Consider the following 27,256-nt stretch of genomic DNA (forward strand, 5'->3'; position numbering starts at 1 on the left):
CAGTATCACGGTAACGAGCGATGGTACGAGATACAAAAGATTTATTCACATTTAAATGCTGGAGTGCTCTAACCATAGCCACTTGTGGTTATCCAGCCAAATATAAAGAAATCACCCTATCGCCCTTGAATTCCATCACGAATAACTTTTTTCTGGAAGATTCTCTCCAAAATGCTTTTGTACGATTGTAAACAATATGATGAGCTGTCACTGGAATAATTTTAGCAGCTGTCGGACGAGTGGCCTAGAAATGACAGCAGTCTGAAGTTGGTTGCAGTTTTTTCATCTCACCTTGTATTGTACCTATTTTGCTACGTATCCCATATCTTGGCCCTAACTCTAATTCCATGCAAAATTCCGATTCGATTTGTTCATAATTGGGGCCTGTTGAGCAAAAATCTGGTAATTTTTCTGTTTTGGTCCATTTCAAACCCTAAATATTTTCCGATTACCTCTAAAAACAATAGACTTCTATTCTGAATCTAACCCCACCTCCATTTCTGATTACAAATTAACATGGGCAGACGGTTGGACATACATAGCTTGAACGACTCAGCTCGGCGAGATAGGGAAGATCCATATATAGTTTCCTATGTCGGGACCAATATTTCGAGTTGTTAATAAAACACTATTTTATAGTTCATTTCATATTTGTAATGAGATTGACTATAGTTTCAATTTATTCGATTTCTTATTTTTTTCTGTATTTTTTATTATTATTATTTTCATGAGTATTCATAATTTGAGTAATGGGTATTCCTTAAAATTTAATTTTTTTTCTTAGTTCGAATTCAATTACTTTTGCAGATCTTAATTCATAAATAATTAAAACAATTCATTCTTACGTTAATTATCATTACAATTATTACTAAAAAATAACAATTAACATTTGTGTTCAAATTTTTAAAATAAACGAATAGTAATTCCAAATTATCACAAATCAGTTATTAATGGTTGTTGTTGTTCTCTTTACGTCCTTGTTGTTGTTGTTGTTTTCATTCTAAAATTTATTTATAGTTTTAGATAGTAGTAACATGTATTAATTTTGTTTTTTTTTCTTTTATAAAATATTACAATTGCATTTTACAAATTAACAGTTATTGGTATTTGTGAATATTAATAATTGTCTAACATTTAATATAATTTCCTTGCTTATGAAAATTAATTTAAAAAAATGTAACAATAAAATTGTGTGTTAACAATTGAAACTTTAAATTTTCAATAAATTTTGGTTTTTTGTTCATTTGATCATTTCAGATAAATTACAGTGTTTTGTGGGGTTTTTATTTAATATTGACCTCTTTGATTACCAACGTTTTTTTTTTCATTAATATAATATAATTTTCTTTTATTTTTTTAAAATGAAAGTTATAGAATTGTTTTAAATATAGCCTTATAATCATAAATCCCATGCATAGTGAACGTAGAAATCGATCGATTGAAAAATATGGCCAAAATCCACGTAATAATTATAATGAAAATTTAAAAATGTTTTTCATGAACCACAATTGAGGATATTTTTTCACGGTACATATGAGGTATGAAATTTCTTTTATTCCAAGTTTAACAATGAAATTTGAAATAGAATATTTCTTCCTTTGGAACCATTCGCAATTAATGAAGTATTATGGGAGATTTTGTCTTAGAATGGAAACTGGATATGTTTAAACAAGTAAAAAACTTTGAATACCCTCCAAGATTTGGAACGTATTTGGAATTTTTCAAAAAATAAAATCCTTTAAAAATTCTGTTAAAATCTTAAAAATACTGAATGTAGCCATTATATTAGGGTCTATGCGATGACGTGGACCTGTACAAGCAATTTTTGTCATAAGCCATTACAAAATTCAAATGCAAAACTTGAAAAAAATTCGGTGAATAATGTAGCTAAAATCATCAAAATATCAAATATAGGAAGATGCCGTTATATGAGGGTTATACGAAGGCGGCGACCTGCACAGACAATTTTCTGTCATAGGCTGTAGTATCCATTACGAACTTCAAATACCAAATTTGAAACAATTCCCGTGAATAATGTCGCTTAAATCATCAAAAAAACAGAAAATCGGGAGATACCGTTATATGGGGATATATAAAAACAAGGACCTGCACAGACAATTTTCTTTCATAGGCTGTAGTATCCATTACGATCTTCTGGTACCAAATTTGAAACAATTCCGATGAATAATGTCGCTAAAATAATGAAGGCGTGGACCTGAACGAACAATTTTCTGTCTTAGGCTGTAGTATCCATTGCGAACTTAAAATACCAAATTTGAAACAATTCCCGTGAATAATGTCAATCAAAAACCGAATATCAGGAGATACCGTTATATGGGGGGTATATCAAAACGAGGACCTGCACAGACAATTTTCTGTCATAGACTGTAGTATCCATTTCGAACTTCAAATACCAAATTTGAAACATATCCGGTGAATAATATCGCTAAAAGAATCAAAATACCGAAAAAAGGGAGGTACCGTTATATGGGGGCTACATCAAAACATGGACCTACATGGTCCATTTTCGATACCAAAAGTCCTGCAGAAATAATTTACATTTGAGTAAAAATTTTATCAACTTACTTTATTTCGTTCAGAAGCTAGAGTGATTTCCACAGACGGACAGACATCGTTAAATCGACAGAGTTTTTTATACCCTCCACCTTGGAAAGGAGGGTATATTAACTTTGTCATTCCGTTTGTTACATCCTTAAATATTCGTCGTAGACCCCATAAAGTATATATTCATAATCAGCATAAAATTCTAAGTCGATTTAACGATGTCCGTCTGTCTTTCCGTCTGTCTGTCTGTCTGTTGAAATCACGATACAGCCCACATTGTTTGACGTAGAGCGCCAAAATTTAGCAGAGCAATTGGTATTGTGTCTAGGATGGTTGATATATCGGTCCACGTTCTGGTATAGTCCCCATATAACGGTACCTCCCGATATTCGGTATTTTGATGATTTAGGCCACATTTTTTCACGGATTTGTCTGAAAATTGGTATTTGTAGGACATAACGGGTCCCTGTACGTGTGGCAAAACATTGCATGTATAGGTCCACGTTTTGGTATATCCCCCATATAAAGGTACCTCCCGATATTCGGTATTTTGATTATTTTTGCCACACTTTTTCACGGATTTGTCTAAAAATTGGTATTTGTTGGTCATAATGGTTTCCAGCTCCGGTGGCGAAACATTGCATGTATGGGTCCATGATTTGGTATTGCCCCCATATAACGGTACCTCCCGATATTCGGTATTTTGATGGTTTTTGCCACATTTTTTCAGTGATTTGTCTAAAAATTGGTATTTGTGAGTCATAATGGGTCCTAGTTCGGGTGGCGAAACATTGTATGTATAGGTCCACGTTTTGGTATAGTCCCCATATAACGGTACCTCCCAATATTCGGTATTTTGATGATTTTTGACACATTTTTTTACGAATTTCTCTGAAAATTTGGTAGTTGTAGATCATAATGGGTCCCAGTTCGTGTGGCTAGTCATTGTAATTATAGGTCCACGGTTTGGTATAGCCCCCATATAACGGCACCTCCCTATATTCGGTAATTTGCCACATTTTTTTCACGTATTTGTTTGAAAATTGTTATTTGTAGGTCATAATGGGTTCTAGCTTTGTTGGCGAAACCTTGCATGTGTAGGTCCATGATTTGGTATAGCCCCCATATAACGGTACCCTCCGATATTCGGTATTTTGATGGTTTTTGCCACATTTCTTCTAATGTTATATGGGTTCACTGTTGTCCATTGTATCTTTTATACAAAAATTAAAAGAGTATTCCCGGTGATGTTTCTTTTTTCAATTTTTTTAATATAAGAAAAATGAGAAACTTTGCTTAAATTTTATTTTAATATTTGTTGGTTTCATTGTATGTGTGAAATCATTTTTTTAGTATTCTTTGGGTTTCTCTATTATTTAAATCAGTTTTAATATTCTTAATAATAAACATTGATTCTTTTAAAGACGAATATTTTTTAAAACATTGTTTAAATTTTCATCCACAATCTTACTAACTTCGAATGTTTTTGTATTTATTTTTTTTAATTTGATAATAATTGCCTGGATTTGTATGGATGTGTGTGTGTGCTTATTTCAATACTTTTTTTTTACTTAAATTACGATACAATTTATTGTCCCTGCCGCCGACGCCATATTAAATGGTTATAAAGCCAATCAGGGACTTAATGAGCATTGCAGTTGTCCGCGCTGCCATTGCCGTTGCCTCGCCATCTGCGGGATTAGTCGGTGGCCGCATAATAAACCACTGTAGATTTACGACGAAAACCCAAATTGAAAAATGATGTTTCAGATTTTTTACGTTCATGTTCGTGATCATTGCCAAAATATGAAAATAAACGGCCACCACCACTGCCAACTGGAGGAGCACGTATGCTGCTGCTATGACTGTTTGTAGCATGGTGCACAGATCCGCCACTACTGCCTCCAATACCAGCCGAAGTTGATCCCACAATACCGGGAATACCAATGCCACCACCACCGCCGGAAGATGAAAGCGATAGGCTTGAATACAAATGACCATGTCCGTGTGGGACATGACCACCATGATGATGATGATGATGGAGGTGGTGTTGTTGCTGCTGCTGATGTCGGCTACTACTGCTGGCGGTTGTAGTTGTTGTACCTGTTGTATTATGATTGCTTTGTTGCTGTAGAAACCCAGTTGGCGACAAATCAGTCATCTCACACGGCCAGAGGGTGACCGAAGATGGGACCTTATGTATCCCGTCCGATAATCGATAATGGTGGGATGATGACCGGCTAACGAACCGTGGCGAGGACCTCGACCCCATCTATATTTGATGGTTTTACATATTTTTTTGTTTTTTTTTTTGACAGTTTTGGAAATATAAATTAAGAAAAAAAGCAAGTATTAGTAAATCTTGTAGTTATTGTAATTTACAAAAGTTAGTACTCTAAATAATTGCAATAAGATGTTAGAGCCCTAGAAATATATAATAATATGAAATTAAGCATGTTGAAGTAAGCTGTTGTGTTATTTAAAGGATTTGTTGTCAAACGCAAATGGGTACCTTTATGAGACACTTATAAAAGCGTTTTGAAAGTTAATATGGCAGGGTAGGTAGAATAGGGCGGGAAAGTTACAATAATTTTTCAATTTTTGGAAAATGGCATATTTGCAACATTTTACTAACGAGGTGGTGGTAAATGTAATCCTCTCTTCACATTTTGTTGAAATTCTCTCTTCTATTGCGATGTATAAAAGTATACAGGGTGAGATGAAACAACTGCAACCAATTTCAGACTGCTGTCATTTCTAAGCCACATTATTCATTAACATTATTCCAGTGACAGCTCATTATAGTATTTAGAAGCGTACAAAAGCATTTTGCTGAGAATTTGAATAAATCCTTTGTGTCTCGTACCATCGCTCGTTACCGTGATACTGATAGCGTAGCCTGACGTCAAGGAAGTGGACGGAAGAAAACAGCAACATTAGCAGAAATGGTTCGAAAAGTAAAGAAGCGACTTGTAGCCGAAAAATGGCTTGTGAGCTGAACATATCTCAATATTCCATTCGTCAAATATTGAAAAATAAGCTCGGGGTAAAGCCATTGAAATTCCAAAAAGTGCAAGAACTTACACCGCAACGGAAAGAAAATAGACTCAAATGAGCTAAAGAGTTGCTTCGCTTGGCCGCAACGGAAAGAAAATAGACTCAAAGGAGCTAAAGAGTTGCTTCGCTTGGCCGAAAGTGGTGAACTGCCGAATTTGGTTTCCTCCGATGGGAAAACATTCGTTGTCCAGCAGTTTGTAAACAAACAAACTGATCACGTTTACTTGCCAAAGAGGTCAGCTGAAAATGTTCACCTTCGTTTGGCCACCAGAACTCAAGCCCCGGCCATGGTGATGGTGTGGGCCGCCATAACAGCAGATGGTCGCCCTCCGCTCATATTACCATCAGAATATATGCCGAATATTATCGCGAAAATATTATGGATGGTGTGTTAAAGCCTTGGGCACGCAAATATTTTTGCCGCAGATCATGGACATTCCAACAGGACTCAGGACCATCGTACTCAGCACGCGCCACCCAAGAATGGTTACAAAATGAGTTTCCTCGCTTCATTTCCAGCATACAATGACCACAAAAATCTCCGGTATCCGGAGAAGCGTACAGCGTCCATTGGACTATTGTGTCTGGAGTATTTTGGAAAGCAAGGTTGGCCAAAATACCGCAGAGCAACATTCGGACAGCGTGTGACGTTTTAATTGGCCGTTTGGAGGTCATAATTCGTGCCAATGGGGACCAATTCGAACAAATCTAAACTTATTCTAAAATTTGATGCTATATCCGACATTGTTTGCTTACATTCAAATCAAAAATTAAAATAAAAAGTAAAAATGATGGCGTTTGACTTTGTTGCAGTTTTTTTATCTCACCCTGTATATCTAAGTATAATACTTTTTATAAAAATTGCGGTATAAATTTCTGTATTTTATATAGAAATTATTTGTTTACATTTTCGACTGTTGAATTGAAACGTTTCAAAACTTTGTAAAAATCTCCGAAAATCCTAAATTTGTGTCAAACGACAAAATTTTTCAAATCAAATTTGCTTATAAGAAAGAAATTTGTAACCATGATATATAGCACAGCATTGGACCCTATTTTATGATTTTTAAGGATATTTTGCTTTTCATTGGTAACATGAAATATCATATAGATTGGTTTTCAACACGGACACTTACAGGAGATAATTGCATTCATAGGGAGCCCCTGGGAGCTTATGCGTTATTTACAATCTCCATGTGCCCACGGGCATCCGTCGCATGATAAAGGTATTATGTGCAAATTCAAATTTGTCTCGATTTATGTTCCCTTTAATTCACAACTTATTTCAACATTTTGCTTAATTCATTTTACTAAATAATTTGTTTGCATTTGATTTCTATTCTCATACATTTGCAGAATTTTTTACGGATATTTTTTTTTGTTTTTTTACTGATAAAAATAAATATAATACAAAAGTTGTTAGAATAGGTGAATGAAGAGTATCAAATTAAATCAAGTTTGAAGGAAGTAAATCTAAAAAATTAAATTCTTGTTAAAAGCAGTGATCTATTGAAAGCGCGTGTTCAATTACTTTTTGGGAGCAGAAAATCATATGTTAGAGAAAGAGAGTAGCTTATATAAATACAGTTGAGTTTCAAAAAAGCTGAATAAACAATTGACTTTTAACTAAGATTTGCAATAAAGGTAAGCTTCTGGCATCAAGGCATTAGAGATATGTACTTAGGTGTCAGGTCACATTAGTTGGTAACTGGAAAGGAAGCAGCATTAGCAATAGTTATAATAAAAAGCGCCACAACGTTATAACGTTACAACAGTCTAGTGGACAGGTACAAAGAGTAATAGATAGAGAGAGAGGCATAAAGAGAGCTATGAATAATACAAAAAATAGCTTACACATTTACTAATATCATTCGAGAGATACATTTGCTGTTGTTAATTTTCAGAGAAGGGAAGGTTCAAGAGATAATAAACATTTTGGAAATTTACACTACTCTGTAGGTTAGACGTGGGACATTGTAAAGAGCTTGGTTGAACTTTGTTGATTTTAATTAAAACTAATATATACTTAAGAGTTTTAATAGACCCTTAAATCAGCGGTGCTCAAAACCGTGTTCTAGAACATGAAGAGAAAAAAGAGATAATTTAAGAGAAAATTAAAATTCTGTTTTTCTTTATATTTTACGGTTCTATTTAATTGTTTTTAAACAGGAATGTTTGCCAAAATAATTTATAAAGCAAATGGATAAAAAATATTTGTATAAATAATGACTTAACACTGTTTTGTTCTTGATTTAAATTAGAAAAGAGAAATTTGACTGAAAAGAGATATTTCTTCTTGAGCACCGCTGCTGAAATACTTCTTAATAGACTAAGGCTTAATAGTGAACCAATGTTGTAATGAAAACGAACGAAGATTTTCAATATCAGTAGCATATATATTTTTTTTTATACATATTTTAATGATTCCCAGTAATGAAAACAAAAACAATGTTCAAAATATTTTACATACTCTTGAGAGGGATTGAAAATTGAGAAAATTTATGACACACACAGAACTATCGATATGCTCAGTTATCTCTATAACTGAGATATAGGCTCAGTAAGATTGAATGTAATGTTCTCTGTTGAATTTGTGAATAGAAAATAAGGTCTATTATGTGTCTGCGATTAGTTTAGGTTAGGTTGAAAGGAGGGGCAAGCCTGAACTTCGGAATGATGTGAGTTTTGCTGGTAGAACTGTGACAGTGGCGTTATTTCATTTGCGTGTGTTCGCATTTTTCACTCAAATGACTCTTAAACCTCTGGCATTTTTTTTGTCATTTTGTTCAATACAGTTCTTGACTTAACTGTAGTGCATGTTATTGTTCTGATAACAGATTGCTGTCCCCAGTTCCACTACAAATAGGTCTGGCCCTCTTATCTACCCTAACTTTGAACCATCCGCACTGTGCAACTAATTTCTCTTTTGGTATTATGTCAAAAATGTCTATTGATTCTCCCATTGTGACCTGTATCCAACAGTTGGATGGTATGTGGTGTGACTATTATTGTTCCACTCTTCGATCGCTTTCAACCTTATATCTGCGATGGGTGCCTCATCCCTTATGTGCATTTCTATTAAGCTTATATAAAAGTTGCATGAATTTCCGCCTGGAAATCCCTAGTTTAGTTCAGTAGGCGGAGAGAGATTACCGTCCCCAGATCCCTTATAAAAAGGTCTGGCCCCCTTCTCTAATTCTTCTTGATTCTCCCATTGTGGCCTGTATAACTGTTGGATGGTAAGTGCTGTGACCTTCATTGTTCCACTCTTCCATCGCTTTTAACCATGTATCTTCGATGGCTGCCTCATCCCTAATGAGAATTTCTATTAAGTTTATATAAAGAATGTCCTTTTTGGTGTAGTCCTCATTGGCCCACTGATGCCTAGGCTACACATTATTGGACTTTCTGCAAAAAAAATATTACACATTTTATCCATTGCTCTCCAGAATACGCTTCTGTACAGCCAGTGCGTCTTTTTCGGATTTAGCCCCCTTCATGAACCTCGTGTCCTTCCACAGATTGATCAAGATGTATTTCCTTTTTTGTGCTTATTAGGGTGACCAAAAATCGGTTGAGAACCGGTTCAAATTTAGATATAGCTCCCATAAATATCTTCAAACGATTTCGGGTTAATTGTGCACCAGTCGGCCAATATCAGTGCAAATGACTTGAATTTTAGCACATCCGACCGAATTTAGTGTAGAAGCAATTAATTCAAATTCGAGGAAAACCGGTTTAGATAAATCTATAGCTCCCATATATGTGTTTCATGGGATTTGGTGTTTAAGTCCCCCACATTCGTAATATGCACTCCACACGAATGATATTTGGTACCAGAAATACATCTGTCAAATTTTATCGACATCGGATAAGATTTGGATTTAGCTCCCATATACAGGGTGAGATGAAAAAACTGCAACCAACTTCAGACTGCTGTCATTTCTAAGCCACTCCTCAGAGAGCTGTTTACACGGTGTTTACTTGCCAAAGAGGTCAGCTGAGAATGTGGACTTTCTGTTGCCCACCAGAAACAAAGCGCCGGACATGGTGATGGTGTGGGCCGCCATAACAGCCGATTGTCGCTCTTCGCTCGCACGCGCCACCCAAGAATGGTGGTTCCTAGCTTCATTTCCAGCGCACAATGGCCACCAAAATCTCCGTTTACCAATCCGTTGGACTATTGTGTCTGGAGTATTTTGGAAAGCAAGGTAGGCATTAAAAAATACCAAAGTGTCGATCACCTTAAGCAAGCGCTTCGCCGGGAATGGGCCAAAATACCCCAGAGCAACATTCGGGCAGCGTGTGACGTTTTAATTGGCCGTTCGAAGGCCATAATTCGTGTCAAAGGTGACCAATTCGAAGAAATCTAAACTTATTCTAAAATTTGATGCTATTTCCGACATTTTTTGCTTTCATTCAATAAAATTAAAAAACAAAAAATGTAAAAATTATTATTATTATTGGTGTTAAAGTCCCTCACATGCGCATATGCTCTTCACAACAATAATCTCTTGTACGAGATATCAAATACAGCTCAAAAGTAAGTGTTAAAGATTTTTTTGAAGATCGGTTCAGATTTGGATATGGCTCCAAATGCTTAAGTGGACTAAGTGTCTAATATCAGCCTAAATGGACTGAATTTTTCGCACTTCCGAAAGAATTCAGCCTAAAAGCAATTGCTTCAATTGTTGGTAAACATCGGTTCAGACGTAGCTATAACTATATATATATCGAAATGAATTCTAGGATCCGTGAAAATTGTGCAAAATTTAGACAAAGTTCAACAAAGCACTTGTGACCTCCAAATTATATTTCTAACTTTTTTTTCCCACAGAGTAGTATTCTTCTAAAAGCTATACATGGTTTAAATTCGGTTGCTAAAGCTTTTTCTTAAATAATATTTACACAAGCCGTTCGTTATTTGAAAGATTTAAATAATTTATGGAAATTTCTATTTAAAAATTATAGCTTATAAAGTAGATTTACATTGGTAAAGCTCACCCTTCAACTTAAAGGCTTGGCTTGACAAAAATAATTGTTTATGTAAAACAAGTCATGTCTGCTTAAATATACATATATATTTTTTTAATTTTATTATTATTTTTTCAAGTTTAAAATCACTTTATTTTTTAAGCATAAGCATGAACATTAACGGCATAATATTTTTGTTTTGCATAAATCTGTTGGGATCTGGAAAAAATTATATTGCAATAATATACAGAAAAGAATATCAAAAATTTATAAGTTTTTACAATTAAAATAATTTGAGAAATAATATAGAATTCCCTAACTTAAAAAGAACCCTGACTATCTGAACGAAAAAAAGTGTTTTCTTGATGCGTGTTTTTGGTATTTTTTTAATGAATTTTGTACTTACCATTTCCATTCTTTTGTTTACCCACATATAGTCCATATTCTAATAATTATTTTTTTAAAAAAATCGTTTTTTTTCATTTGTTTTTTTTTTACTTTTTTTTAAAACTATACATTTTTTGAGCAAAAAATTGGCATTCTTTTGTTGCATTGACTTGTAATTTGCATTTGTGGTTTTGAGTTTTAAAATTTGTGATAGTTGTTTTGTTCGTTTTCGTTTTTATTGTATTTTTTTTTTTTTTTTTTGTTACGTTCATCATTTTCAATACCTGGCTGTCTATCTGGTGGGCGGTGACGCCACCACAACGTCACGCCTGCAAAAGGCAGGACGACTGATTTGTTTGTTAGTTTGTAGGAAATGTTTGGTGATATTTAAGCATTAAAGAAATCCAATTGATTTGGTTATTGTTTTTTTGTTGGTTTTTACAAGGAAAAGTGAAATAGAAGAGGAGATTTAGAAGCCACAGTTAAAGATTAGTGTTTAAAAGATGATTTTTTGTTTCAGCTTTTGGTTATAACATTTTCTATGACTACATCATAAATTGTCTACAGAAAAAAAAACGAAAGAAGAAAAACTTAATCGAACCGGTAACTGAAACAGAATTTTAATGAAAATTAAATATTAAAGAAGTTTCCAACAGAAATTAGAGTGTCATTAGTAGTTATAGTGATTTTGCCAAATTGTTAAAAGACAAAATAAGTTGTGTTAGTTTTTTTTATAGTCGTTTTGAAGAGATTGTGCAAAGTGTTGTGTTAGCTATTATAAATATTTAATATTCTAAGGATTCATAAATTTGCAGTAGAATATTTTTTTTCAATGGACTAGTAAGTGCCAGCTACTTAGTCAGCGGAAAATAAAGTAGTAAAAAGCAGTAATTCCGGCCGGGCCGTAAATTTTCAAAAAAAAAAACTGTTCAAAATTCGGTTAAAATCTTAAAAATACCGAATATAGCCGTTATATTGGGGTCTATATGAAGACGTGGATCTGCATAGGCAACTTTTGTCATAAGTCATTACAATATTCAAATACGAAACTTGAAAAAACCCCGCTAAATAATGTAGTTAAAATCTTAAAAATACCGAACATGTAGACCTGGACCTGCATAGATAATTTTATGTCACAGTAGTACCTATTAGGAACTTCAAATACGAAATTTCAAAGCATTTCGGTGATAATTGTATCATATAACAAGTTAAAAAGCACTAAGTTCGGCCGGGCCGAACTTTTAATACCCTGCAACGAATTTGGAAAATTTTTAAAAAATAAAATCCTTAAAAAATTCTGTTAAAATTTTAAAAATACCGAATATAGCCGTTATATTGGGGTCTATACGACGTGGACATACATAGGCATTGTTTGTCATAAGCCATTACCATATTCAAATTGGAAACTTGAAATAAACGGTGAATAATGTAGCTAAAATCATCAAATTATCGTATATAAGGAGGTGCCGTTAAATTGGAGCTGTGCAAAGACCTGGACCAGCATAGACAAACTTATATGCTATCACAGCCTGTAGCATCCATTACGAACTTCAAATACCACATTTCAAATAATTTCGGTGGGTATTGTACCTAAAATCGTCAAAATACCGAATATGGGGAGGTACTGATATATGGGGCCTATACGAAGACCTGGACCCACACAGACAATTTTCTGTCACAGACTGTAGTATTCATTACGAACTTCAAATACCAATTTTGAAACAATTCCGGTGAATAATGTCGCTAAAATCATCAAAATACCGAATATAGGGAGGTACAGTTATATGGGGCTATACGAAGACGTGGACCTGCACAAACAATTTTCTGTCTTAGGGTGTAGTATCCATTTTGAGCTTCAAGTACCAAATTTGAAACAATTCCCGTGAATAATGTCGTTAAAATCACCAAAATACCGAATATCAGGAGGTACCGTTATATGGGGGCTATACGAAGACATGGACTTGCACAGACAATTTTCTATCTTAGACTGTAGTATTCATTACGAACTTCAAATACCAATTTTCAAACAATTCCGGTGAATAATGTCGTTAAAATCATCAAAATACCGAATATCGGGAGGTACCGTTATATGGGGGCTATACGAAGACCTGGACCCGCACAGACAATTTTCTGTCTTAGGGTGTAGTATCCATTTTGAACTTCAAATACCAAATTTGAAACAATGCCGGTGAAAAATGTCCCTTAAATCATCAAAATACCGAATATAGGGAGGTACCGTTATATGGGGGCTATATGAAAACGTGGACCTACATGGCCCATTTACGAACTTAACCTGCCTACTGGAAAAATAAACATGTGTGCAAAATTTTAGCCATCTATCTCAATCATTCGAAAGATAGCGTGATTACAACAGACAGACGGACAGACAGACAGACAGACAGACAGACGGACATCGCTAAATCGACTTAGAATTTTACGCTGATCAAGAATATGTATACTTTGTTGGGTCTGACATGAGTATTTCGAGGAGTTACAAACGGTATGACAAAATTAATATACCCTCCATAGTATGGTGGGGGGTATAAAAATCGTATAAAATCGTCAAAATATCGAATATATCGAGACCTGGATAGATAATTTTCTGTCATAGACTGTAGTTCGCTATACGAACTCTTAATACGAAATTTGAAACAATCCCGGTGTATAATGTCGCTGAAATCACAAAAATACCGAACATTAGGAGGTACTGATATATGAAGACCTAAATTGGAGATATATAAATGGAGATGGATATATATATATATATATATATATATATATATATATATATATATATATATATATATATATATATATATATATATATATATATATATACTATATATATATATATATATATATATATATATATATATATATATATATATATAAAGATGTCAGTAATGATGTTCATATATTTTAAAAATGCGATTTTTTCAATTGGAATTATCGTCCGATCCTCAGGAAATTTTTCATAAGAGTAGGGTTAGGCCTATTGGGTAGGGTTAAAAGGATTAAACCTACTGTTTTCAAAGATGTCCGCAATATATTTAGGAGTTTAAATGGACCACCAACTAAAAATGTTCCTGAATTTGCAGCCTTTATAAAGGTCACAAATAGATACCAAAGGGCACGAAATCTCGCATCAAGTAAGAGTTTAGGATAGTGGGCAAAATGAACCATTACTTTTGTGGGAAAAAAATACTTCCAATCAACCGAAACACCGAACATAACTTACAGCCGAAATACATGCACAAACTTCTGGTTTTTTTATGCTGATTTCGTTGACGAATACAGCCAAATTTCGTAGACAAGCAAATCATATGGATAAGCCTGTATTTGGAGATACAGAGAGGCCTCGTGCATTTGGACATTATCGCAAAATTTTTAGGGTTCAAATGAATCAAAACAGATAAATTTTTCTGGTCAGACAATTGAAACCATTCGACACGAAATTTTGCATCAGAAGAGAGTTAAGGAGAGCGAAGCTAAGTCTAGCATTTTGGATAACCATTGGATTATATTTAGCTGTAAAATGGACCACAACAACAGTGCAGTGCTCTATGATGATCATTTCAAAAGCTAAATCTTCCAAAATGGGGGCTTCTAACGTATTGCAGTGCTATAGGGTATCACATGGTCGGTACCGCACGACTATGGCCTTTGCTTACTTGTTTTGTGTTGCACACGGTATTTCTTAGATTCTCATCTGCAAATGATCTATCAGAGCAAATTATACAAAAATTGTGTCAGAAAATGTATCATCTATTTAGAAATTGTTTTCGGCTGGAAAAAAATTATAATTATAATTTTCCCCAGGAACTTGTTTATTAAAATTATAAAATATATCTGAAAAAAAATTCTTGCCACAGAGTTTAAATGTCAACTCTTAAACTGCAAATATATTTGAATCCTTTTTGGCATCCTATAAATGTATACTTGACTGGTGTATTTAGAAAAAGCGTAGAACTGTGAACATTAGCAGATTTAAAAAAGGAATAAAATTATTATTTCACTTACCTTCTACAAAATTTACATTTCAAGTCAATTTATTAACGGAATTGTATTTACAAAACTACTTTCAAGCAGGTGAAAGGCGAAGTAGAAGAAGAAGGAGAAAGGTGAGTGAATGTGTGAAGAAGTGGAAGAAAGCGAAATTCGTAAAATGGTTTCTAAAAATTTACTCATTTCAAAAAAGGTTGATTCAAAATTGTTGGGTGTACTGGTGGGTGGGTGGTTGTTGATATGCTAATATTAAGTGATTGCAAAAAATGGAACAAAATTGGATCATTATCATAACAGTACCAGTAGTAGGAGTATAATCTTTAAATCTGCCATATCCAAGATTTTGGTTTTCATTTTTTTATTATATATATGTTGGAGGATAAATGTGTATGTGTGTGGGTGTTTTTTTTTTTTGGTTTGTTTCATATATATTTGTTGTTGGTTGAGAGCACACATGGAACACAAACACGCACATAAACATATATTTAAGAAAAACAAACGGATTTAGAGAATAAAAGAAATCATTGATGTTAAAAAAATGTTCGTTTCTAGGATGTATATATGTATGTATGCAGGTATGCATTGTATAAATTGTTAGGTATTTTATTAGAATTTGTTAAAAAGAGAGAACGAAACAATTCATATTCAAACAATTTCAAACATAAAACAGGGAATATTAGCAAATCTTTTTTCTTTTTTTTAAAAATGGGAAATGTGTTTTTTTTTTTAATTTCTATCAAAATTTCATTTGCAATAACAACTATGACACTCCGTTTTATGTTCTTTGTCCTTCGAAACGAAAACAACATGACAAAACAAAATCAATTGAAAAAAAAATATATATATATTTAATCATTCGATGTAAAAAGTTGTATCTTAATCAACATATAAATATAACACGGTGCTACAGATTTTCGAAATAATTATATATATATTTTTTGGAAAAGTTTATATATGAAAAAGTTTGAAACATTTCATTCATTGTATAAACCATGGTACAATAAAAAGGTAAGGTACAGCTACCAGCTGATTACAATTTTTTTCTAAATGTGCCCGACTTCTGCCAATTTTAAGTATGTATTTATTGTTTTGAAAAATAACAAGTAAAAAAGCTGTAAGTTCGGCCGGGGCGAACTTTCAATACCCTCCACCATTTGGTACAAATTTGGCAATTTCCAAAAAATAAAACCCGTTAAAAATTCTGTTAAAATCTTAAAAATACCGAATGCTTATACGACGACTTGGGCCTGCATAGGTAACTTTTGTCATAAATTATTACAATATTTAAATGCGAAACTTGAAGAAAAATCTGTTTATAATGTAGCTAAAATCGTCAAAATACCGAATATGGGGGGGGGGGGTACCGTTATATGGGGGCTATACGAAGACGTGGACCTGCACAGACAATCTTCTGGCATGGGCTGAAGTATCCATTACGAACTTCACATGCGAAATTTGAAACAATCCCTGTAAATAATGTCGCTAAAATCATTAAAATACCGAATATCGGGGTTACCGTTATATGGGGGCTATATGAAGACGTGGACCTACATGGCTCATTTTTTGACTTAGGATGTAGTATCCATTACGAACTTCAAATACCAAATTTGAAACGATTCCGGTAAACAATGTCGATAAAATCATCAAAATACCGAATATCGGGGGGTACCGTTATATGGGGGCTATATGATTCATGGCCCATTTACGAACTTAACCTGCCTACTGGGAAAATATACATGTGTGCAAAATTTTAGCCTTCTATCTCAATTTGTTCGAAAGATAGCGTGATTACAACAGACAGACAGACAGACGGACATGGCTAAATCGTCTTAGAACTTTACGCTGATCAAGAATATATATACTTTGTTGGGTCTGACATGAATATTTCGAGGAGTTACAAACGGAATGACAAAATTAATATACCCTCCATAGTATGGTGGAGGGTATAAAAACAAAATATTTTCAAAATCAATTATTGGAAGAAGAAGGAAGCGGGAATAGCCTCAGGGCTGTATTTCTATAGTTTGCAGTAGTCTGTATTTGTTTGGCCCAAGGACGCACTCCATTGAAATTCGTGATAATCGGTGCACCAAATTGCCAATATAAGTCCTAATGACCTAAATTTTGATACATCCCACCGAATTCAGTCTAGAAGCAAATGCATCAAATCTGGAGAAAATCGGCTCAGATATAGCTATAGCTACCATATAAATTTTATCCGATTTAGGATTTAAAGTCCATCACACGTGTAATATGCATTCCACAACAATGATCTTTGGTACCAGATATCAGATATAGCTCTGAAATAAATGTATCGAATTTTGTCAAGATCGGTTCAGATTTGGATATAGCTCCCATATATATCTTAAACCGATTTCGGGTTAATTGTGCACTAAATTGCCAATATCAGTCCAAACGACCTGAATTTTGGCACATCTGATCGAATTCGGTCTAGAAGCAAATATATTAAATGGGGTAAAAATCGGTTCAGATATAGATATACCTTTCACATGTATGTTTCATCCCTCGCATTCGTAACATACATTCAACAAAAATTATATTTGGTACCAGATATCTTAAAAGCTCGGAAATAACTTTGCCCAATTTTATCAACATCGGCTAAGATTTGCATATTTCTCCCATATATATCATTAATCCGATTTAAGATTTAATGTGCAAAAAATAGCTAATACCAACACAATATATTTATACATTTTTATTAATATAGTCCTTCTCGAATTTTATCATGCACTCTAAAGCAAAAGTATAAAAGCTTAAAATATCTCCGTCAAATTTAGTGAAAATTGATTCAGAATTTGATATGGTTCCCCTCATATTAGTTCCCTCTGAAACCAAACTATAACTGCTCTAAAGCCAAATCGATAGGTTGTATGATCTACTTCAAATAAATTATTTTGTTACGGGAGCTGTACTAAATATGCATAGTGGTGTAGGGTATCATATAGTCGGCTCGCCCGACTTTTGACTTTTCCTTCCTGGTTTATATTATTCAAGTTATTTCTTTTTTTTTTGGAAAGAATAATAGGAAACTGTTTACCTTTTACATCATAACGTCATCAAAAAATAAAGTTTGCCGAGACGGATATTTATAAAATCATTGCACAATGAATCCATTTTCTGCTCAAAACCATTTCAACGTCTCCATATGTAAACCCTAGAAACCAATTGTAACCCGGATATGAAGCTTTAGCTTTATACATTTACTGAATACTAAATTTAGTAACATTTGATAATTTTCGTATCGCAGTATAAAATTTTACGTTTTTAATTAAAACATTCGTTGCCCAGCAGTTTGTAAACAAACAAAATGATCGTGTTTACTTGCCAAAGAGGTAAGCTGAAATTGTGCACCTTCGGTTGGCCACCAGAACTCAAGCGTCGGCCATGGTGATGGTGTGGGCCGCCATAACAGCCGATGGTCGCTCTCCGCTCGTATTAATCGACCGTGGCATCAGAATAAATGTCGAATATTATCGCGAAAATATTCTGGAGGGTGTATTAAAGTCTGGGGCGCGCAAATATTTTTGCCACAGACCTTGACCATTCCAACAGGACGCAGCACCATCATACTCAGCACGCGCCACCCAAGAATGGTTAAAAAATTAGGTTCCTCGCTTCATTTCCAGCGCAAAATGGCCACACAAAATTTCCGGATACCAATCCGTTGGACTATTGTGTCTGGAGTATTTTGGAAAGCAAGGTTGGCACTAAAAAACCAAAGTGTCGATCACCTCAAGCAAGCGCTTCGCCGGGATTGGGCCAAAATTCTGCAGAACAACATTCGGGCAGCGTGTGACGGTTTGAAGGCCATAATTCGTGCCAATCTTGAACAATTCGAAGAAATCTAAACTTATTCTAAAATATGATGCTATTTCCATTTGTTTTTGCTTTCATTCAATAAAATTTAATTATGGCGTTTGACTTTGTTGCAGTTTTTTATCTTGCCCTGTATAGTACTATTTAATACTTTTCGTGCACATGTAGTACACATTTCCACAACCACCACTTTATCAGTAAACTACTATCAACAGGGATCCCAATACAAAATTTCAAAATTCCTGCTTCATCTGTTCACCTCATTTAGTACAGTTCGCATATTTAGTACACATTTCCATAAGCACCTTCATACATCTGGCTTACTTTCCAACCTTGATTCTTCAAATTTTTAGCTCTATCATTTTACATAATAGCAAATAGTACAATTAGAGATGTTAGGTATCATTTTAGAACTGCTTGTAAAATTAAATTTAAACTCTTTGGTACCTCTACCCTTTGGTACATCTATCCTCCTCTTCCGAAATTTCAGTATTCTAGCTTTCTTTTCACAGTTAGTCAGTTAGTTAGTTATTTCGTAGCATCAAGGAAATGGCTTCTTTCGTTCATGATATTGAATCATTAATTAAATTATATTATCATGTTGCGTAAGTTTTTAATTAAATCATTTTTTTTTTAAATATATAAAAATAAAATTTCCTTTGTATCATTTTTTTTATTTTAGTGTATATTTTATTACTTATTGTTATTTATTTCTTTTGTAGCACCGTGTTATATATTTAAAAACAAATACTGTGACAATTAAAAAAAAAAATAAAATATTAAAACTCAAAACACAATCCTTTTTGCGAGTCCATTAAAAAATAGTCAATAATATAATTTAAATTATAAAACTGAATATTATAAAATATAACCTGCATATAAAAATATTATCCTATCCATAGAAAATAGTTTTGAATTAAATTTTTTTAATTCCTTTCTTTTCACAAAAAACAAAAACAGATTCTTATTTTGGAAACTCACCTCGCGTTGTGACCCAATAAGATGATATTTCTGTAAATATATGGAAATGTCGAAATACGATTTTGTTTATAAAGAAGGAGTAGAATAGAAAAGTTTTAGTGTGGGTTATGATTGTTATTCAGTTAAAGGATTTCTTTTTACAGAATTTTGTTTCTTTAAGTGGTTTTTTTCATTAGAGAAGTATTTGTTAAGCATGTTTTTTTTTGTTAAGTTTTTATTTAAACGAATACAAATTGCAAATTCTTTAGAGTGAAAAATTTCAAATGTCATGCAAACTTATATATTTAAAAGAACCAAAAAAAAAAAAAAACAACTAAATAAATAATTTTATTCAGAAAAAGAGGTTGATTGCTCTACATTGCATCGTTTAGAACTTATTTTCTATCATTTAGATATGCATATTAAACAAAATGGAACATCAGCTCCTCAGGCCAGTTCCTTAAAAAATATTTATGTCACCAATCTTCAGTAAATTAAAGTTGAACTTCATAAGAACCTAGTGAAACCGGCGGTGGGTGTAAAAATTGCCACAAAAAAGTTATTTAATTGCGAGACGGAATTAAAGTGACATCCCTAAATTATTAAATCCCCAGCCATATGACTACGGCCAAGACGTGCCTAGTCGAAATAACGCTTTTAGACCCTAGGTTTCTTTGGATCAAATCCGATTCAGGACATTTGGGGTCAATCTAGCGATGTCCGTCCGTCCGTCTGGCTGGCTGGTGCGCACGATAACTCTAGAAGGGAGTATCCGATTTGGTCCAAACTTGGTAAATCGTAATATTTTTGTCAAACTTAGATCGAGTTCGGAGATGGACAATATCGGTTCACTCCTTCTGGTACCTCCCCCACAAAAAATATATATTTTTTTTCTGCACAGAAAGAGAAACCATGATTCGATTTTGCTCCAACTTTGCAAATCCTAACATTTGCGACAGTGCTAGGTCAGGTCCAGAATTGGACAAAATCGGTCTACTCCATCAAGTACCCCACCACAAGGGGTTAAAATTTTGAATAATTAAAACTCTTATAAAATGTGATTCAAGAGTCCGATTGTCTTTAAATTTCACACACACCAATAATTTTATTAACGCAAGGTCTGGAGTTAAGGTGGAATACATCGGTTCACACCTCCCCCACAAAAAGTCGATATTTTGAATATCCATTAAGCTCATAAAGCGCGAAATTAACATTCGATTCCATTAGGATCTGTTATAAAAACGGTGGATATTGGACCATTTCTTTTGTTACCTGCCCTATATAGGGTTCACGATTTTTAAAAACAGAATGCTCAAAGAAATCGAAATAAGCATCCAACTCTTTTCAAATTTCACACATACAAACATTTTTGCTAATACAAGATATGTTGTGAAGATGATATATATCTGCGAACCCCTTTAGGTACCACACTCACCAAGGGTCACAATTTTCAATACTAGTCAGCGATATTTTACAACTTGCTATATCTAAATATTTCTCTTAATCAGAACCCTGAGGTGAATATGGAATTTATAATTGTAATTTTACGCATACCAATATTTTTATATGTATTAGTCGACTAACTGGTACCTCACGCATATTTTTCTAAAAATTATCACATGTGTCATGTAAAGTGAAGGAAGTTACCAACCTGTTACCAAGTTACCCCATATTTATATCGTATTTATTTAGGTCCGATACGAAATAGACAATATTGGTCCATACCCTCAGAACCCACTCCAAGAGGGTCAATGGTTCGAATAATCATAACAGAAGTCTAAATATATTTAAATAATCGAACAATGGCTGAGGGTATTAATCTGTCGGCAGAACCGAGTGATTCTGTCTTTATATCAAACATGTATAATTTCTGGAGAATTTTGACCGTTGGTACCAAAACGAGACTAGATCTAGGAATATGTGAAGGGTGAAGAGTTCAGGATAATTCCTTTTTGCACCCTCCACCATACATAGTATATTAAGTTCGTCATTCCGGTTGTAATCATCGAAAGAATAATTTTAGACATAACAAAGTGTGAATATTCTTGATCAGCGTAAAATTCTAAGAGGATTTATCTCTGTCCGTCCGTTTGTTGTAATCAGCCTAGAGTCAAATGAAAATTGTATAGCCCCGATATAACGGTACCTCCCTATATTCTGTATTTTGATGATTTTACCTACATTTTTCACGGGATTTGTTTTTCAGGTTCAGGTTTGTCTATGCAGGTCCACGCCTTCGTATACACCCCAATATAACGGCTTTATTCGGTATTTTTAAGATTTTAAAAGAATTTGTAACGAATTAATTTTTTTTTTAAATTTCCAAAATTGTTCCTGGAGGGTATTCAAAGTTCGGCCCGCCTGAACTTACTGTATTTTATACTCTCAGCCATATGGCTACAGAGGGTATATATCATTTGATACGACCAAAACGTGCCTCATCGAAATAACGGTTTTAGACCCTAAGTCTCTTTGGGCCAATCCCGTTTCAGGACATTTGAAATCGATCTAGCGATGTCCCTCCGTCCGTCAGTCTGTCTGTCTGTCTGGCTGGTGCGCACGATAACTCTCGAAGGGAGTATCCTATTTGGTCCAAACTTGTTACATCGTAATATTTTTGTAAAACTTAGATCGAGTTCGGAGATGGCTAATATCGATCCACTCCGTCTGGTGCCTCCCCCAAAAAATGTCAAAATTTTCAAAGAAAATAATTTACTGCACATAAAGGGAAAGGATAATTCGATTTTGCTCCAACTTTGCATATAATAATATTGTGCTAGGTCAGGTGCGAAAATGGTGTGGAAATGGAATATATCGGTCCACTCCTTCTGGTACCTCCCCACAAAGGGTCAACATTTTGAATGTTCATGGAGCTCATGAAACACGAAATTAATATCCGATTCCATCCAGATTTGGCATATCGAAATATTTCTATCAACATAAGATTTGTTCTAAAGATACTAGAGTTCGGACCACTCCTTCTGGTACCTCCCTCACAAAAGTGTTAAAAATTTTGAATAACCAAAACTATCATAAAATCCGAAATAAATATCCGGTTCTCTTCAAATTACACACATCACAACATTTTATATTAGCCCAACGTCTGGGGTGAAGATGGGATATATCGGTCTACTCCTTCTGGGACCTCCTCAACATTTTAAGTAATTTATGATTTCACATAAAATTGGATATAAATGTTCGATTTCCTTCAAGTCGACTTCCGCATACCAATGTTTTTTACTGTATTAGATGAAGTATGAAAACGATGCTTCGGTCCGCTGTACACATTTCCGCAGTTTCCAAAAATATAAAGTATGGGAAGTAGTCCTAACCTGTCATGTTGTAATATTTATATCAGACTTAGATCAGATGCGAATTGGTCAATATTGGCCAACTGCTTCGGAACCTCCCCCATAAAGAGTTAACTATTTGAATAATCAGCAGTCAAGACTGGGGGTATACATCGGCAAATCCAACTGATACTATTTTACTAGTTACCTCTTAACAATGATATCTTGTTGAACTCCTATCTCGCTTATCACATATAAAATTGTTGTTATTTTTCTTACATTTTAATATAAAATCCTAATAAAACTTAATAGCTGTACACAATTTAGTTGTAGAGTAATTAAATAATTATTTAATGTATCCTTAATTTTTTTTCTCTAAAATAAAGTTAAATCAAAATAATGTTTTTTAACCTCTTATATTTTTGTACAAATTTATATTAGGAAAAATATTAAAATAAACAATTTAATAACACATAAGAAATCTGTCGATAAGATTGTTTGAAAAAAAATTAAATAAACTTTATTATTTAATATGATTAATGGACTATTTTATAGTAACAACATGCTTATTTTGTCGGTGAATCACTTGAAGCATAATGTGCTCAAAAATCATAAAAAAATATATGTTTATGGAAACATTAACGTCGATAAAATAAATAAACTTTCAAATACGACTTACATATTTGGTAATATATAAAATACAATAATTTATAAAAAGAAATAATTAATTGGTCATAGTTTCCGTAAAAATGCAATAACTATTGTTTTTTTTTTCGAGGGGAAACTAATTTTTTTTAACAGCCGCCATCAAAATTTTGTGAGTTTTGTGTGGGTGTGAGTGAGGATAGAGATAGGAGTTCAGCAAAATATACATCTATCGATCTAGAAACTCAGAAGAGTTTGTTTAGTTTAGTTTAGTTTTTGTTTTTTTTTTGAATTATTACTATGCAATTAACCATTTAAACAACAACAACAGCAACACCAAAAACTAGAGGAATATCAATCTATCAACGTTTAATTAAACAAATGTGACATTTTCTTTCATTGATTTACACAACATCGATTACAACAGCCAAGTTAATATCCAATTTATAAATTTGAAATCCATCAATAACAATTTTATTTTTTTTTTTTTTGGTTTTAGAAACATCGCTGGGAATTTGGGTTATTAACAGCAGCACAGCATTTAAAATTTAAAGAGCGGGAACAAGAGAGAGAGAAAGAGAGTTTGTTTCCTTTTTCTTGAAACGCTAGAATTTACAAATTGTATGTTAATTAACGAGGAAAGGGAAGTTTATGAAACTCTTACAACAGTTTTCGAAAAAAAAAATACAATCAGAAAATTGAAGAAGTCAACGAACTCTGTTGGTAGAAAGATAGAAAGTTTTTGAAGGCAGAGAAAGTACAATGTGAAATTAACTCAAGTGAAACATAAAATTTAGATTATCGAAATTAAAAACTCAGTTGTTGTTCAGTAAAAAATTTAGTTTTTCGCTTCTTTGGTTGCTATAGTGTGTAAATCCATAAAAATCGAATTTGACCACTTGTTTATGTATATCCTTCTGTGGTGGATATTTCAAAAAATTTAACTCATTGATTCCACTTTACATTGGATCTAATGTTAGTACGAATATTGTAATGTGAATGTTTAAAGAGAACTAGGCAATATTTTCGTATTTTATAAAAATTATGTTGTTATGTTCACACCAATGGTATAATGCAGTTTTAAGTGGATATGGGAAGTTCAATGAACATTGGAAACTGAAATCACATTTTTTCAACAGTTATTATTGTTCAAATTTTTTATAGTGAGTATAAGTATGAGAAACAGTGGACCGATAATTTCCGTGACAGCTCCTGACCTAAGTTGTATATAAATATTACCCCGGAACATGTTTGGACAATTTCGGGAACTCCATTTATTTTATATGCAATATTTTCTGTCGGAAGGTTTTCTACCCTTAAAGAAACCATAATGCAAAATTTCAAACCTAATCGTTTGGCAAATATGACTCAAATTCTTGAAATAAAAAATCTCTATATCAGGCCTTTATATGAAAACGTGAACCTAAGTTTATAACACGCTGCGAAAATTATTTTGATAATTTTAGGAAAAACTTAGCAGATTATGAAAAGACATTTATACCGGCGTTTTGAAAGTTTACATCGCAAAGTAACCAAAATAGAATCCCCCTCTACATTTCCCCAAACCCTTTTTCCACATTTTGTTTTAAATTTTCGGATTTAGATTCCTTGGAATCATTGTATTTTAGGTATACAGTGTCTTCGGCAATATTATTTCAACCTTCAAGCGAGTTACCAGAAGGAAATTGTTGGTCCTCTTTCGAAAAAATTTAAAACGAGACAATACACATTCCAAGGAAAAAATTAGTCGAGACGTTAAATTTAAAAGACTCATAACTACGTTAAAATAAAAAGTATCAGTCGATTTTGCTCTTAGCCAATGTTCGATTATTTAAATATATTTTGACATCTGTTATAAGTATTCAAATTTTTTACCCTCTATCCAATATTGTCGGACCTAAACAAATATAATATAAATATTGCGACGTTCCACGCTTGGACTATATTAACTACTTCCTTCAATTTATATGAGATATGTGCGAATTTTGGGAAAATGTAAAAAAACATGCGTGAGGTAACAGACATAGCGGACCGAAGTATTACATTTTCATACTTCATCTAATACAGATAAAAATATTGGTATGCGCAAAATTTGAAGGAAATCGAACTTTTATGCGAAATCATAAATTTCCATAAATTACATATTCATAACAGATTTCTAGCTAAGAAATATATTTAGATATAGAAAGTTGTAAAGAATCGTTGAATTGTTTCGCAAGTTATGACAGATAAAAGTATTGCAAATTGTAATTCTTTGTGGGTTAGGTACAAGAAGAGGTTTCGCAGATATATATCATCTTCACAACAGATCTTGTGTGAAACACAAAACTGTTTGTGTTTTTTGATATTAGAAAAGAGTTGGATGCTTATTACGCTTTCTTTGAGCGTCACGTTTTTCAAAAATCTTGAATCCTATGCGGGGGAGGTACCATAAGAAATGGTCCGATCATCATCATCTTTATAACAGATCTTGTATTGATGGAAATATTGAGATGTACCACGTCTGAATGGAATCGGATTTAAATTTCACGTTTTATGAACTTCATGGATACTCAAAATTTTAACCCTTTGTGGAGGAGGTGCCAGAAGGAGTGGACCGATATATCCCAATTTCACACCAGACCTTGGCTTAACTAAAATATTGTGATGTGTATAATTTGAAGAGTACCGGATGCATATTTCGGATTTTATGATCATTTTGTTTGTTCAAAACTTTGACCCTTTGTGGGGGAGGTACCAGAAGGAATGGTCCGATCTATAACATCTTTATAACAAATCCTGTGTTGAAAGAATTATTCAGATATGTTTTATGAGTTTCATGAATATTCAAAATGTTGACCCTTTGTGGGGGAGGTACCAGAAGGAGTGGACCGATATATTCTATCTTCACACCAGACCTTGAGTTAATAAAAATACTGGAATGTGTGAAATTTGAAGATAATTGGACTCTTACATCACATTTTATAAGAGTTGTTATTATTCAAAATTTTGACCCTTTGTGGGGCAGGTACTTGATGGAGTGGGTTGATATTTGAAAAGTTGGAGCAAATTATCGTTTCTCTTTCTATGCATAAAATATGTTTTTTGAAAATGTCGACCTTTTGCGGGAGTGTGTGGACCAGAAGGAGTGGACCGATATTGTCCATCTCCGCCCTAGATCTAAGTTTGACAAAAATCTTTCGATGTACCAAGTTTGATCCAAATCGGATACTCCCTTCGAGAGTTATCGTGTGCACCAACCGACAAACAGACGGACGGACATCGCTAGACCAAATCCAAATGTCCTGAAACAGATTTGGTTTAAAGAGACCTATGGTCTAAAACCGTTATCTAGGTACGTTTTGACAGTATCAAACGATATATACCCTCTTTAGCTATATGGGTGAGGGTATAACAACGTTATTTAAACTGGATGGTAACAAGTTATAAATTATGTGTCAAAGTCTACTATAGGTCCCAGAAAATGTCAAAAGTCTAAACCTTACTTAAACCTCAGGAATTCATAAATATGAAGGACACAATTTAGGGATAAAGCC

General features: G+C 33.5%; 1 protein-coding gene across 6 annotated transcripts in view; it reads right to left on the minus strand.

The window, feature by feature from the left end:
* Positions 1–3,960: 3,960 nt before the first annotated feature.
* LOC101892654 (solute carrier family 35 member F3) overlaps positions 3,961–27,256 on the minus strand; it is a 45,130-nt gene continuing 21,834 nt past the window's right edge. The window contains exons 7-9 of one of the 6 annotated variants that reach the window (XM_020034712.2): positions 19,807–19,836; positions 15,289–15,314; positions 4,667–4,837 (exon numbers count right to left, since the gene is read on the minus strand). In XM_020034712.2, the coding sequence (XP_019890271.2) occupies positions 4,806–4,837; positions 15,289–15,314; positions 19,807–19,836 (88 nt within the window). In that variant the 3' untranslated portion in view covers positions 4,667–4,805. Of the gene's footprint in view, positions 4,838–10,626; positions 10,816–11,267; positions 11,331–15,288; positions 15,315–19,806; positions 19,837–27,256 lie in introns of all 6 variants that reach the window. The other 5 variants (XR_009342393.1, XM_059123420.1, XM_059123421.1 and 2 more) reach the window with 5 other exon arrangements.

The sequence above is a fragment of the Musca domestica genome, unplaced genomic scaffold (genome assembly GCF_030504385.1).
Source record: "Musca domestica strain aabys unplaced genomic scaffold, Musca_domestica.polishedcontigs.V.1.1 1, whole genome shotgun sequence".
NCBI lineage: Eukaryota > Metazoa > Arthropoda > Insecta > Diptera > Muscidae > Musca > Musca domestica.